Here is a 15,929-nt window from a genome sequence, read left to right as displayed (position 1 = left end):
TAACTTCGAGATGAGCTCCAACTTGTGTGCACATTTGGAATGCGTTACCTGTAATGGGCCCTTTAATTGTATGAAGTGTTCGATCTGTTACTTCTTGCTGACAGGTAATTGCATGGGGGCAGTATTTACACAATATTCGCACAGATTGGGGTTCAGGTAGTCGAGACATCCCAGCTTCCTGATTTTGGTGGGACCCAAGTCACACCGACCCCAGACGCATGGAGTTTGAGAAGGGAGGTGTTCTCACTGCTAAGTGCAGTGGCTGTTAGCAAAGGGCTAACAAGCCCCATCTCTGGAGATGCTTGGTAGCAAGGGGTTTCATTATATGTGGGGTATCGTCTGTGTTTTGATTTGCTGAATACTGTAATTGCTCTAAGAATTAAGTGGCCTGTGTTAAACTATCGTCCAGGAAACTAGTTAAGATGTGTGAATATGGATGCCGCAGGGATTTCAGAGATTACTCATAACTGAGGCTTGTGTTCCGAGCAGGGTGGATATCCACAGTTGGATGACTTGCTGATAAGAGTTTTAAGTTTGGTTCCAGTATTAGAGAAAGTTACAATCAAATTTGGCAGTTTGACCAAATGGCGGGCAAACTTGTCGTTTTAGTTCAGATCAGCAATGATGTGACAGGAGTGGATCTGCCTCATACAGTTGGAGCACCTGGAGAGGCGGGGCCATGGGCCATCCATACTTTTAGAGAAGAAGGAAGTGTAGGTGAGGGCTAGTTTGGAAGTAGTGTGGTTGGAGATTTTAAAAGCATTGCTCTAGTTTCTGTGGAGTGAGGGGAAGGAATTGTCTGATGTCAGTGGTTTAATGAGTCCTTCAGTGATTGATTTAAATTCTCAGCTCATTTTGGCTATTACATCCCTAGTTGATAAATGCAGAAGTAAATCTCCAGAGAGCCAAAGTTATTGTAGGCTGGGAGTGTTTCTGGGGTCAAGCACACACCCAATGGGGAAGGAGGATATCAGGCTTGAGCTGAGCAGACATCTCAGTTACTGGATAAATGGTAGTGCTCAGATAAGTGAAGAAACTGAGACTGGTAGAGAGCTTAAAGGGTCCAGGGGCTGATATAGTGAGGTTCCTCGAGGCAAAAAAATCCATTAGCTATGTCAGCTAATTTACTGCAAGGCTTGGAAGGTGCTTTTGGCACTGCTAGAAGTGCAGCTGACCTTAGGATGAAGTTTAGGCATACATTTCAGGAGGAAGGAGAGAAGTTGACTGCCTGCATTTTCATGTTGGAGAAGCTGCTGCACTGCTCATTCCACAAAGCTCAGCCGTCTGAGAAAAATTACTGGAGGATGGAGCAAGTTGTGAAGGGTGTGCTGTCACATGACATGATTGCTCTACATTTTTGAATGACCTGCAAGATGAGCCCCCTCCATTTTTTTTTTAACTGAGTTACTCAGAAGGTAGGAGGAAAATGCAAAGGAGGAGCGGGAGGCCTCTGTCAGCAGGGCAAAGTCTTTGGCAGTAGCCTTTGTTGCTAAAGCAACCCCTTTTGCCAACAAGTGGGGGTTTTGCAGGATGTCATGAAAGATCTGAAGGCTGATGAGAAGCCGGACCCACTGGTGGGATGTACCAAGCCGAGGCTGCTGCTGAGCGGGGTCCCTTGACCAGGGAAGTGAACGGTATTTTCTGTTATAACTCTGGAGAAGATGGACATTTCAAGTGGAGGTGTGAAGGACAGGAAAGTATTGGGAAGGTAAATCAGCGGTTGATCAAATATAGAAAAAGAGGTAAAACTATGGAAGGACCCAGTAAAGGAATGGGTTGACATTTGGGAGAGGATACATTCCTGTCAGTGTATCAAGGGAAATACTAAAGTACAAAGCACTGTTCTTGAAGGCGTAGTGGGACCAAACTTCATCTATATTAGTGGTCACCAACCTTTTTAAGCCCAAGATCCCCAACCTCAACCTCAGTGAAAGGCAAGATCTACCTGCTAAATCGCTTAGAGAAAAAACAGTTCAGATTGTACTTCCAATTTGAGGCCTTTTATTTGGGTGAATTGTATTTGAATTACACAAAATACTTTTGTCAAACTTTCAAATTAATTCAAACAAGAAAACACTAACTAGCATATCAAACAGGCCATAGCTGTCTTTCTTTAAGAATATTACAATACCTCACACCTTTAATTCTAAGTTTCATTATTTAATTTTATTTCAACACGAAAAATAAATGAATAAAAATTGACTGTTGCACTCAGTGTGATGACTGGGGCTGAATACTTTCTGATAGTTCCCTGAAATTTGGCTCATGACTACAGACAGCCAGTCTGAGACAGTCTGTGAGACATAGGGTTGCCAGCTGTCCCGTATTTTCCCCGCCAAGGTAGAGCGTTCCTATGAAACCTTTGGTGCCGAAATGCTTTACGCCGAAGAAACAATTACCATTAATTTATATGGAAAAAATTTTGAGCGTTCCCAGACCCAAAAAAAACCTACCAAATCATACCAAATAACACATAAAATCTAAAATAAAACTAATATATAGTAAAAGCAGGAACGATATGATAAATACACAGCCTATATAAAGTAGAAATAATGAATATTAAGCCAAAACCGATTAGTGGGGTAAAGAGAAGAAATCGGCACATCACGCATGCGCACACAGGTGCCCGCCCAAGGCTTCATGGTCATGGTAGTCTTTCTCGGGGTAAACACAAATGTCCTGGGATTTGACTGCTACTTTTGTCTGTTATTTGGGAGTGAGAAAGTTGGCAACCCTAGAGAGGTGTCTGTCAGTAAGTCAGCTCCTGTACTTAGATTTAATAATTTTCATCTGTGAAAATACAATTTCACATAGATGTTGACCCGAAGTAGGCACTTTTAGTGCTATAAAACCAACGCGCACACTGTGCATTTCTGGGGCCCCATCAGTAGTAATTGCCACCAGTTTATGAATGGGGATGTCATTTTCACGGACATTTATTTAAATTCATTGTAAACATCCTCACCTCTTGTTCTTTCCTTTAATTGCAAAAGGAAAAATCCTTTGTTGTAAAATCCTTGAAAGCCATTCTGACAAATACAACAAGCTGAGCTGTTTGCATCACATCCAGGGATTCATCGAACTGTAGTGAAAAATATTCACGTCCTCTGACGGTGACTCTACCCTCCTTGTCACTGTTGCAGGGCCAAGCAGTATATTATGTATTGCAGTTGTGATGCTGTTTTTGTTTTTAAAGTCATTAAAAACAGTCTCTGTGGTAATGACCATTGCTTCCTTGAATAAATTGCCATCTGTAAAAGGCTTCTTGTGTTCAGCCAAAAGATGACTTACACAAAATGATGCTTCAATAGCAGCCTTATTTTGAGCAGCATGTTTTGTGAAAAATGATTGCTGGGCCTTCAACCCCGATTTCAGCTCAACTTTCCAGACACGAATTGCGCTCTTTGGGGAGTAGGTGTCTTTAAATTCCTGGTGGTTGGTGTTGTGGTGCCGCTCCAGATTCCCTCTTTTAGTGAGTGCTTGTGTTTGATGGCACAACATACATACACACTTGTCTTTCACCATGGTAAACAGAAATTTCTCTTCCCATTCTGGATGGAATTTGAATGTTTTCGCCTTCTTTCGTGGAGCCTCCGCCATGCTATCAGGATATCACGAGTGATTGCCGATTGCGTCGCCTCTGATCTGAGCCGACATTTACGTGCCGGGCAGCACCTAATTAATTAGCTTGTTTATTTCAGCTTTTTTTCTTAAACTACCGCTGCACCACTGCCTGCTTCGCGGCCCGGAGGTTGAGGACACTGCCGTATATTGATGTTTGCGACAGTCTGTACTCTTATCCCTAATCTGATTGGTCACTTTGATGCAGCACAGGCTACGCTGAAAATGTGGTGCATGGCGGGAAAACTGCACACATGCGCACTGGGCAGAAAGAACGGAACTAAACCCCCACAACCCGGAAACAATCTCTCTTTAGCTTTTTAGCGAAAATATTGCTATATTACCGTTATCCTAATTAGTATTACTTACTTTTATAATACTTACATTACAACAGTATTTGTGTATTTATTTTTGATTCTTCGGGATCTACTGGAAAGTCTGAAAGATCGACCAGTCGATCGCGATCGACGGGTTGGCGACCCCTAATCTATACAGATTGAAGGTGTTTATGCCAGTGCTATACTTAACACAGGTTCTCAAGTTGCTTTGCTTTATAGATCCTTTTATAACTGGTATTTGCATTTACCATTAACACCACTCACTGTCCTTGAGTGTCTGGAGTTAATACTGACGAGTACTCGTACAATAGTTACTTGTTGAAACTGGAGTTTTCGGAAGCAGATGTTGGAGTAACTGAGATTATGACACACCTGTGATGGTCTGCCCAGATCTGGTTGAAAAGGGTGGAGCTTCCATTCTTGTGAGAACAAATACTTCTGTTGTGAGAGGGCTTGTTAGAGCATGCAAGGAGAGAAACAGAACTTATTGAAAACTTTGTCCATTCACCCCGTGTTCAGAGTTGCTTTTGAGAAGGTGCAAGTTTCTCTGAAGCAGGATGATGAGCAGAAATTAAGAACTGTGGTACACCCAGTTTTAAACCTGTCATGTTATGTTCAGGAGGAGTAGCTAGAGTAACAGGAACCCCTAAATTTGCTGGAATACTCAAGAAATGGAAAAGGGGATTAACTGAAAAGATGTTGGGATGCGAAGAAGACTTTTCTACTGACAAGTCTGTTGATTACTCCAAGAGTACTTGCTGCACTTTTAGAGCAACTGAGGACACCCTTTCCAAGAGAGGTCTCGCTAGTTAGCACCAACAAGGTTGAAGATGTTTGGCAGCACCTGCTTAAACTGAAAGAAGCTAAGTTCAGTCATAGAGCAGGGGGGCCTGAGCTGCCAGAAGACATGAGTAATAGATAAGGGGAGGCACCCTCTAGAAGACAGGAAGGGTTGCAAGGGGTGGTTGAAGTTGGAGGAGTCACAGATGGGGTAAGGAGGTCTCAGAGTCAGGAAACCCCCAAATCGGCTGGCCTATGACGCACTGGGAAAACAATGTTGTGCCTATCCCCCTAGTGAAATGTGTCTCACTATTTACAAGTGGATTGGAGGTCCTGACTTCACAAAATTCCCTCGAAAGCTGTTATTTCAAAGTCATGTGGACATGACTATTTTTTTTTTGGTGGGGGGAGAATGTAGCACTCTGGTTAAGGTTTTTACTGCTACGTTGCAGGTCTTTCATTTTGGTAGCTCTAAGAGCAGTCTGTTCTGCTTTTAGCTTGTTAGGGTCTGAGCTAAAGATAAGACGCCATGTTGTTCAACTTAGGAATGTTGTGTCAGCCAGTCAGGATGGTGGAATTGGACAAAGGTTCTAGAGAACGCTGGGCAGAAGAGATTTTGAGGGACACTGGTGTGGGTCAAGGTCTTTTTGACGGGAGCTGGGAGAAGACAGGCGGGAAGATGGCTGAGGATGCCATCCCTGTTGCGTAAGATGCTTTATGCGGATGAATGGCTTCAAGGAGGAAGGACCAATACTCCTTTGGGGGAGTTCGTTTGTTCAAGGTGGATTTTAAACAAATGAGCTCCCCTTTTGAACATTCAGAAGGTGGTGTGTGCTTTCATGCAGACCATGGGTCCAGCGGGTGAGTTAGACAACTTCTAGATGAACTCCAACTTGTGTGCATATTTGGACTGGGTAAATATAATGGGCCCTTTTAATTTTTTTTCTTACCAACTGTTCAATAAAGCTGACATTTGTAAATATATTTTATAATTATATGTAGTGTACGATCTGTTTTTTTTTTGCTGATGGCTAATTGCATGGGTTTAGTATTTACACAGTATTCATACAGATTGAAGTTCGGGTAGTTGAGACTTCCCAACCCGAGTTTTGTGGGACCCAAGTCATACTTAGACGTACGGTGTTTGGAAAGGGTGGTTTTCTCACTGCTGAATCCAGTGACTGTTAGCAAAGGGCTAACAAGCTGCATCTCTAGAGATGCCTGGTAAAAAGGGGGTTCACGCCTCAACTTGCTGTAGTGCATGTTCTTGTATTTAGCTATGGAGAAAATATTTGTTTTGTTTCATAATGAAATTTTCTATTGGATTCATCTGGTTTCTGGATATAACTTGGAGCTTTAGAGCCTTTTTTATATTTGGAATTTGTAATAATCAAAGGGTTTGTTTTAATTGGTGGCAATTATCTGAGGGGCAAAGATCTTCCAAATAAATTAAGCTGTTATTATGTTCCATGTAACTTTCACAGCCATATTGCTCCTTAGGCAAAACAATTACTAGCTGTATGTGCTGATGGTGTTATCATGCAAACTGCATCATCCCTATCTCTTATTCAGATCCAGATAACAGTGAATTTCTAGAAAGATTTAAATATCATTACTGCAGTTATTTGCTTGTGGGATTAGGCCAACTGTTTTAAGAAAAATCTTTAAGATTTGTTTAATGGTGACTACCTAAACCCTTTTCATCCAAAACTTAAAATAAAAATCAAAATATTAATTTAATTCAGCTCCATTTTATAATTTTATGAATTGTTGTCTAATGCTTTAATTTGCTAGCCCTCTTCACCCATTGTTTGAGGAAAAGGAGTAAGCTATGTGTCCACAAGTCTACTATCCCAAGTGGTTGTAAATAGTATTTATTTAAAAAAAAACTAGTTCCAATATAGTTGCAATAAAATACTTCTGGAAATTGTGATAGAGAAAACACCAGAGCTAATGTTCTACATGAAGGTACTGCTGTGTGTTCCACCTGAGCAAAATGTAAAATTATTACTAGTAATTTTGACTTGTTTAATGTGCTGTATCTGTTATTTTGATCAAGTAGGTTTAACCCCCTTTGACCACCTATTCCAGTTTTTGAATTTCAGAAAGCAACTGGAATAAGTTGGTTGATCATAGGATATTAGAAAAAGTATTGCACCATCATGCAAGTGAAAGTTGAGTAGGTATAATTATTTTAGCTGTTTGTTTTGTTATTTATTTTATTTTATTGTGTGGGCACGTGGCCAAGTGGTTAAGGCATTGGACTAGCTACCTGAAGGTCATGAGTTCGAGCCCCAGCCGAGGCAATGTGTTGTGTCCTTGAGCAAGGCACTTAATCACACATTGCTCTGCGGCGACACTGGTGCCAAGCTGTATGGGTCCTAATGCCCTTCCCTTGGACAACTTTGGTGTCGTGGAGAGGGGAGACTTGCAGCATGGGCAACTGCTGGTCTTCCATAAACCTTGCCCAGGCCTGCGCCCTGGAGAGTGAAGACTTTCCAGGCACAGATCCATGGTCTCGCAAGACTAACGGATGCCTTTATTTATTTATTTTGTTCCAATAGACATTGATGATGATTTTAAAAAGGAACTTCGCAATGTAGTGCCATTTCTGCTGTCCCCTGAGAACTTGGTAGAAAAGGAAATAGGAGGAAGCAAAGTAACTTGTCGGGATCTAGTTGAATACTTTAAGGTATGAGAAATGAACATTTAAATGTTGTACGTTTAGGTTATTTTCTGCAGCATTTATATTTTAGGATATATTATATACATTAAAAATATAATAATTGTTCCCTGTTCTTCAGGCTTACATCAAAATTTACCAAGGAGAGGAGCTGCCTCATCCAAAATCTATGCTACAGGTACTTTTAATTGTATCTTAAATAGATGTGGCTTCTCAGAAATGATACGGTGAAGAATTGGGGGAAAAAAGAAACAAATTGCTCATGAATAATTAAAATACTATTTTTTATCTTTGAGGTAAATGTTCCATTTTTTGTATTCTAGTCTAAAAATGTTACTGAAGATTATGAACTCTTTCTAATGGATTATAAGTGGGTGTTTCTCCTTACATAAGAGATGCATTATCTATTGGTCATTTAGTCATTGAAATAAATACATGTACACTATTGAAAGTCTTCTGTTTCCAAGCTTCTGATGCAGCATGAAATTTCTTGCAATAAACTGATACCAGTCAAAAACTCTTTAGAGTCATAGAGCAATATGCAGAGATACAGAACCGTGGGTCCATCCAGTCCACATTGTTCACCAGCTAGTCCCATTTCCTGTGTTTGATCCATATCCACCTTGGCCCTTTTTATACATTAATCAAATGTGTTTGAAATCAGCTGAGTTTCAGCATGCATTATACAGTGATGCAGAATTACCATCCAATGTGGACATTTAATTTCAGATTTTGTTAGAACCTGAGGTGAAAGAATGCAGGTCAAGGAGATCAGTGAAAGAAATAGATCGAATACTCAGGCTTTGTTCCATTTCAACATTTGATGAAAGTTTCGATCAAAAGATTCTAAATTTGTCAAGCAAGGTGGCAGAAATATCTTGTGATCATCTAAAGGTTGCCAGTGAGACAGGAATTTGTTTCCATACATGCACTACCCTGATGGGATTTCATATGCTTTGTCACAAGTATTTGGCTGGAACTAATCTGGTAATCTAGCTCTTAGTTTAGTTGATATGTTTGCTATCCTGCTTGTCAGGTTATTCTATATTAATGGTCTTAGATTTTTTCCCCCTAATTATGCTTTGTATAATCCTTTGTTTTTGTCCTGATTCTGCTGGTTTAGCAGCTTTTTTAAAAATTTGCTTTGAATTTGCCCCTTAAGCATGGGTTTCTGATATTTCACCAAAGATGTTGCCCATAATAGAAATTGGGTTTAATATCACAGACATGTCATGAAATTTGTTAATTTGGCAGCAGTACAATGCAATACATGATAATATAGAAAAATAAGTAAATCAATTACAGTAAATATATATTAAATTCAAAAATAGTGCGAAAAGAGAAATAAGTGAGGTAGTGTTCATGGGTTCAATGTCCATTTAGGAATCAAGTGGCAGAGGGGAAGAAGCTGTTGCTGAATTGCTGAGTGTATGCCTTCAAGCTTCAGTTTAACTATTTGGTTTCCAAATACGTGTTAAAAGTGAGTCCAGCTGAATCCTGTCGCTGCTGGAGAGAGATGATGCCCTCAAATATATTCCAGTATTCTTGTATTTGCAATCCAGGAAGTGAGAACTCCAGAATAGGAGTATTCCATTCAGTAGAACTTTTTTCTCATCACATGCACTACATTCTAGTCCTTGAGATTACTGTACCATATAGCCTACACTATAATAAGGGATTACTTTATGTTGTAGTAACACGTCATTGCATGCGCTATTAGGCGCGTATTGATCTGTACGTGTGTGCCGAGTTAGGTTTCTGCCAGTAAAGAACCATGAAACTTAGCTCCAGTCTCCAGCGTTTTTATTAATAGCATTGTTGTGTAACTAGGCCACGTACACAACAAATTGACGACGAGGTTAATGAACCTACATCTTATCGGAATGCCGAGTTTTAATTGATAACAACACTCGGAGGAAGAGCACATGTAACGAGCCAAGAAGCAGGAGAAGGAGGCGGAGTGAAGCCGCGAGGCCAAAAGGAAGCGGGAGCACAGCTGGGGTCGGGAACGTTGGGAGACCAAGAGACACGGTCAAAGCCGCAGCACGTCCGAGACCACAGCTGGCGCTGACCCCTGGGGCTGAGGGAAATAAAAAGGAGCAACACACGCATCTAGACGGAGTGCGCTTGTGGCACTAGCAAAAAGGACACGTGAGTCAAAAAGAAAACAAGGGGAAAACGGGCTAAATTAACATAACAAAGATGGCGATGCTTGGAACCATTACAGCATTTGATAGTAGCATTGAAGACTGGGCAACTTACATTGAAAGAGTGGAGTTATATTGTGAGGCTAACGGTGTTAATGATGAAAGGAAAGCCAGCGTCTTACTCAGTATTATGGGAGCAAAAACATAAGGCCTGCTACGGAGCTTGTTAACCCTGAAAAGCCAGCTGCCAAAACATTCAAGCAAATAGTAGACACTCTCTAATAGCATTTAAACCCCAAACCACTGATCATTGCTGAAAGATTTAAATTTCACAATCCAAATCAGAGCAAAAATGAAAACCTTTCTGAATGTTGTGCTGAATTACGCAAATTATCAGAACATTGTCAATTTGGACCTGGTCTATCAGACACATTGAGGGACAGGTTAGTGTGTGGCATGCACTGTGGAACCACGTAGAAGAAGCTTCTGTGTGAAAGAGACCTTACATTCAAGAAAGCACTAAACATTGCAATATCAACAGAAGCAGCGGTATGGGGTGCTTCAGAGATGCAACAAAAATCTCTGGAATATGCCACAAATAAAATGTCACTGAACAGGAATGAATGAAAGAAATGTTACCGTTGTGGGAACAGGTCATATGACCCAGATGACTGTTGGGTTAAAGACAAAGAATGCAGAAACTGGCAAAATAGGGCCACATTGGCAGAGTATGCAAAGCTGGTCAGCAGCAGAAAAAGGGCAAAATACAGAAAAACAAGAAACCCCAGAAAGGAAAATACAACAAGGTACACAAAATGAAAGAAGGCAGTTCTGACGAAAACGACTCCAATAAAAGTGAATTGTCTTGTCGGCAACTAAACAGCATGAAAGAGACAGATGATTGAAGAGTAATATGGATCACTCCACAAGTGGCGGGTGTGAGACTGAAAGTGGAGTTGAACACAGGCTCAGCTTTAACAGTGATCTGTGTACACGACTACAAACAACTGTTTTGTCACATACACCCTATCCTCGTTATATGCGGGGGATACGTTCCTCGAAGTCGACGCATAATGTAAATGATTATTTAAATGAAGAAAATAGGGATGCGTTCTGGAAAAAATGTTTTTTTCTGTAATTTATTCACATTTTCATACCGATATGACACAAAAGCAGTACCACAAGGAAACATTCGTATTATATTTCATCAATTTAAGGTAATATTCAACATAATGAATCATAGAAAGTTAACATGCTAGGGTGTACAGTACTCACCAAAAGTGGCAGGTGTGTTCGCTCTGGGAGATGAGTGATTGTTGTGGTGTTGGGCAACTTTTATGGATGAGGTGGATGGTTGTGTGTTGTCAGGATCATCAAGGACAGCAAGGGGTGAAGGAAGACTCACAAAACTCTTAGTACTACCGGCAGCAGGAGATGACACCAGTTTGAAGAAAGTGGTGAGGATTGTTTGCTTGGCAGCATTTTGTTTTTCAGCATAAATTTGCTTGTAGGGAAGAAGGCTTGACTGCAGGGAATGACTGAAATGCTGACTCCGTTCTAAACTTGGGTCCGTGTCCATCGCCATTTGTGCCAAGTGTTCCGCAGCCTTAAAAATAAATAAATAAATAAATAAATAAAAATAATTCTTCCAGTTGCTTCAGAGTGAAAGACCTGACCTCTTTCCAGGATTCATAAATGTTGTTGATGGCATGTCTGATGTTGACGGATCTGTTGGTAAACTCCTGGGATTTTCAAAATCGTCTTGCTTGCAGCATCTGAGGGACAGTTCGCCATATATAAAAAAAAAGCCTTGAATGTGGATATCACACCTTGGTCGAGTGGTTGAATCAGTGATGTTGTGTTAGGTGGCAGGAAACGCACTGTTATGTTAGAATGAATGCTGTCCAAATGTTTAGGATGGGCTGGCGCATTGTCAAGCAACAAAAGAACTTCAACAGCAAGATTCTGTAGTAGCGTTCAGCCTCAACAGCAAAATGATTAGCAAACCAATCTTCAAAGATTTGACCAGTGACCCATGCTTTCTTGTTAGCTGCCCAGTGGACAGGAAGCATATTCTTACTCAAACCCTTAAGAGCATGGGGATTTAGTGAATGGTAAACTAAGAGGGGCTTCATCTGACAGTCTCCTTCGGCATTGGAACACATAAGCAAAGTCAATCTATCCTTTGCTGCCTTGAAACCTGATGCAATTTTTTCGTCCTTACTTATATAAGTGCGTTTCGGCATACGCTTCCAAAAAAGCCCGGTCTCGTCTGCATTAAACACTTGCTTTGGTGTGATGCCTAACTCAGCTATCATAGTCCGCAACTGCACAGGGTAGCGTCCCAGAGCTGTGTTACCTTCACCTGATGCCGCCCTGTTTATAATTTCCAACTTTTTCCCCCCAAGTGTTAAAGCGGTTCTCTGCCGCTTGGCTGGCTCAGGACTTGACATCTGACGCTTAGAAGGCAAGTTAAATATTTCAAGCACAAAATCACTGCACCGTAGGTAAAAACACAAGTTTAAGAGCACAAGATCACACATCCACATGCTGCCAAAATCAATGCGAGACTGGTGGGAGTGAGACTGAGGCGTGCGCACGTGACTTGTATTGGCGGGAAAGCAGTGCTGCTCACATAACTGAGTTTTAGACGCATATAATGAGAAGTTGGTAGAAATAGGTTCCTCGCATAACTGAATCTGCATTTTCTGAAGACGCATATAACGAGGATAGGGTGTACCTCTGAAACAAACTAAAAAGTGACAGTGACCTACGGAGACAAAACACAGCGCTGAACCTCTATGTACTGAAAGATGGAGGACCACCGTTGCTGGGACGTGAATGGCTCAGGAAAATCCAGTCGGATTGGCACACCATCAAAGCACTAGATGTGTCAACAAAGGAGGGCAGCTCGGCAGGGAAGATGTCCGCAACTCTCCTCTCACCCGTTGTCGACTATTACAACGAGGAGGAGGAACTAGACAGCGTCGACAATGAGGATGAACGCAGTATCCGTGGCCGCGACTCGGATGAAGATACAGTGGATGCAAGTGAGACAGATATTGCCAATAAGCAGGATGATGAAGACTACCTGGAAGTAAAAGAGCAGATGTACCAGGAGAAATTGACATCTCTCAAAAGACAGCTACAGCAGTTACAGGAGGGCACTTTGCAGGAGTATCAGAAAAGGATGAAGAAAGAATACGAAATGCAGAGCTTTTTCTGCAACTGGAGACAGCAAGTGGAAAGGAATTGTATTAAAGAGAAGAAAGCAGCAGTGAAGGAATTTGAAGATAAGATTGAGTTAGAAGAAAAGATTGAGAATGAGAGGCTAACAATGGAATTCACAGGAGATTCTATTGAGGTAAAGTTAATAATGACTAGGAAACTAAGGAGGAGACCTAATGACCCTGCTCCAATTACAGACAAAAGACAAAAACCTGCATCTGCGCAGTTAAATTACTTGTTAACAGATGAACAGATAATGGAAGATCGGCGAACTCTCAATAAGTTTAAATCTCCATAAAGATCAGCATCTCTGACTTCTCCTGAGCATCTTCCCAGCACTCCTCCTAAATCATCAGCACAAAGATATGAAACACGAATAGAAGATGGAAAGTCATATTACGATAAGAGATGGTATTATAAAGGTCAGACTGTCTATTTGGAATCTAAGGCGAATACAAAGATTGGCTGTGTAATTAGCTCAGTTGGAACAAATGAGATATGGGTAAGGACGACAAGTGACAGCACAAAGATGTGTATATATCTAGGGCAGTTGCACTGAGGAGTCTTCATTATACGGAGGCGATCTGCTGCCTAGAACTCTTAGCAAGTTGGAGGCGCACATCATCTTAAATCCCTATGCTCAGAGGTCAACTTTTCATGATTTTTATATGGGAAATCTGTATTAAAACAAACGTTTATTGACACTGAAGAATACACTATTTGAAGACACTTTCCAATGCCATCTTAGTTTTGATGATTGTACATATTTTTAAGAATAACATTCACCTTTTCACGGATTTCACTTTGCTTTCGTCATCTTTGCACGATGGAGGTGACTACTCCTTATGGCTGGAACCTGCTAATTTGTGGATTGTTTAATTTATTCCAGACAATAGAGTGAAGACCTATTTGCTTCAGTGCCAGACAATCTAGAGAAGACCCCCCCCCCCCCCCACCTGCCCAGAGACTTGAGTTATAAATGGGTCTTGGACCAAAAGTAAAAAAAAAAGCTTGTCGGCAGAAGCACCCTCTCCAGTAACCTTTAAGCTATGAAGCTGCCGTCACCTCAAAAGCCGTTCAAACCACCCATGACTACATTTAAATTCCACTTTTGCAAAAATGTCTTTCATCTATATTGGAAAAATTTTTGCGTGTCCCCAGACCTGAAAAATAACCTACCAAATAATACCAAATAACACAAAAATACACAGCCTATATAAAGTAGAAATAATGTATGTACAGTGTAGTTTCACTTACTGGAATTGGGAAGACAGCGAGCACACTGATGATGGTGTGTTAGGCTGAGGTTGCGGTGGTGGGAGGTACAGGAGACTGGTCACTAACGTCTTATTTGTCTGCCTGCCTCGATGTTGAAGGCCGAGGTTCATCATCTGCTGTGGCTGATGTGGAAGGCTTGAAAAACGACAGTATGCTTGACTGCTTAGCCTCACGCATTTTTCTATCATACAGTTCTTTGTAGGCACTCAAACCATCCTGCAAATATGCCCTAAGCCTATATGCCGTTTCAAAATTAAAGTCATACTTTTCTGCAATCATTGCAGAGTTGTCAATTGCAGCGAAAATCTCACGCAAGTGCTTCATGCTCAGTTCCTGGACTACTTCACTTTCAGGCCGTTTGCCACTGTGTTCGGTTTCGATTCGTATCCTTTCCTCTTGCAATTGCATCAGCTCTTCATCTGTCAGTTCTTGATCATGGGATGCCAAAACCTCTTCAACATCATCTTCGTCAACTTCCATAAACCCAGCCTCCTTAGCCAAAGTTACTATTGATGTATTTATTGTTGTTGGTTCGAAGCCTTTAAAATCGTTCACTGCTTTGGGACAGATTCCTCCAAACGCCATTTCTCATCAAGACTGTTAGCCTATCGAGCGCATCTCCAAGGTTGGCAGTTGCCAATTTTAAATTGTATTCTTTCCAGATCTCTCGCAAAGTCGCTTCGGAGTTGCCCTCTCTGTCAATGGTACTTACAATAAAACACATCACATTTTGCGTCTAGTAAGCCTTAATTGTGGCTATTAGACCGTGGTCGCACGGCTGCAGCAACGATGTCGTATTCGGCGGTAAGAACGCAACACGAATGTTACCGTCATTCTCGGTAATGTCAGGTGGATGAGCAGCACAATTATCGATAATCACAAGACACCTATTATTGAGGTTATTTTCTCTACAGTATTTTTCAACAAAAGGACTAACGTATTCACTTACGTACTCAGAAAAAAATCCCTTGGGTATTCCAACCGCTTGGATGTGAACTGAACACAACGGGAAGTGTTTTCTTATCAATGCCTTTAAGTGCCCTCGGATTTTCTGAATGGTACGCTAGTAGAGGCTTAAGGACAGCATCACCAGTGGCATTAATAATAGGCATTAGGGTAAATCTGTCCTTCAATGCCTTGTGTCCCTTAGCTTGTTTTTCTTCTATCAAAATAAATGTCTTGGCAATTTTTTTCCAATAAATTACAGTTTTGTCACAGTTTAACACCTTGTATGAATAACCACCTTCTGTAATTATTTTCTTCAGTTCTGCTGGGAACTTTAGCTTCAGTGTCAGCCAAAGCACTCTCTCCAGTAAACGTTAAACTATGAAGCTGCCCTCGCCTCAGAAACCGATCAAACCTCCTATAAATTCCACTTTCGCAACATTGTCCAGTACTTTTGTATCAGCTTATTAAAAAGACTGACTGATTTCTCCTTAAGTGTAAGTTAACAAAACACCATGCTTTGTACACCCATCAATCCACTCAAGCAATGGACTTTCCATTTTATCCATTATTGGATGCTGACTAAAAGAGACCACTTTGCTACGAGCAGAACCAATAGTAACATCGGCAGCTTTCAAGATTCTTTCTCTCTGCGTGTAAATAGTGCGAATGGTGGACGCAAGCAAGTTCAACGTGCCGACAATGTCCTTAATTCGTTGACCATGATCAAAACGCTTAATTACATCCAGTTTTACGCTAAGCATAACACCCTTATGAGCTCTTAGGTTTTTCCAATACCTTAGAACTCATCTTGCTAACGGATGCACAAAATAAATCAAGATAAAGCACAGATGCTCACAGACGTGTTTAAGCAGTTCCAGGGGAGGAGCTTGGCTGCTTGGAACGCGC

The 15,929-nt window shown here is 41.1% G+C and overlaps 2 protein-coding genes across 6 annotated transcripts in view; both read left to right on the top strand.

The window, feature by feature from the left end:
• atl2 (atlastin GTPase 2) overlaps positions 1-15,929 on the top strand; it is a 142,906-nt gene that overhangs the window by 97,205 nt on the left and 29,772 nt on the right. For all 5 annotated transcript variants that reach the window (XM_063056345.1, XM_063056347.1, XM_063056344.1 and 2 more), the window contains 2 exons: positions 7,304-7,431; positions 7,544-7,600. In XM_063056345.1, coding sequence (XP_062912415.1) covers positions 7,304-7,431; positions 7,544-7,600 — 185 coding nt within the window. The remainder of the gene's footprint in view (positions 1-7,303; positions 7,432-7,543; positions 7,601-15,929) is intronic.
• Positions 8,045-13,589, top strand: LOC134350173 (sin3 histone deacetylase corepressor complex component SDS3-like). Its single transcript, XM_063055144.1, has one exon. The coding sequence runs from the start codon at positions 12,493-12,495 to the stop codon at positions 13,093-13,095; it is 603 nt and encodes a 200-aa protein (XP_062911214.1). The 5' UTR covers positions 8,045-12,492; the 3' UTR covers positions 13,096-13,589.

The sequence above is a fragment of the Mobula hypostoma genome, chromosome 8 (genome assembly GCF_963921235.1).
Source record: "Mobula hypostoma chromosome 8, sMobHyp1.1, whole genome shotgun sequence".
NCBI classification, from domain to species: domain Eukaryota; kingdom Metazoa; phylum Chordata; class Chondrichthyes; order Myliobatiformes; family Myliobatidae; genus Mobula; species Mobula hypostoma.
Note: the sequence above shows the minus strand (reverse complement) of the source record. Positions and strands in the feature narration are given on the sequence as shown.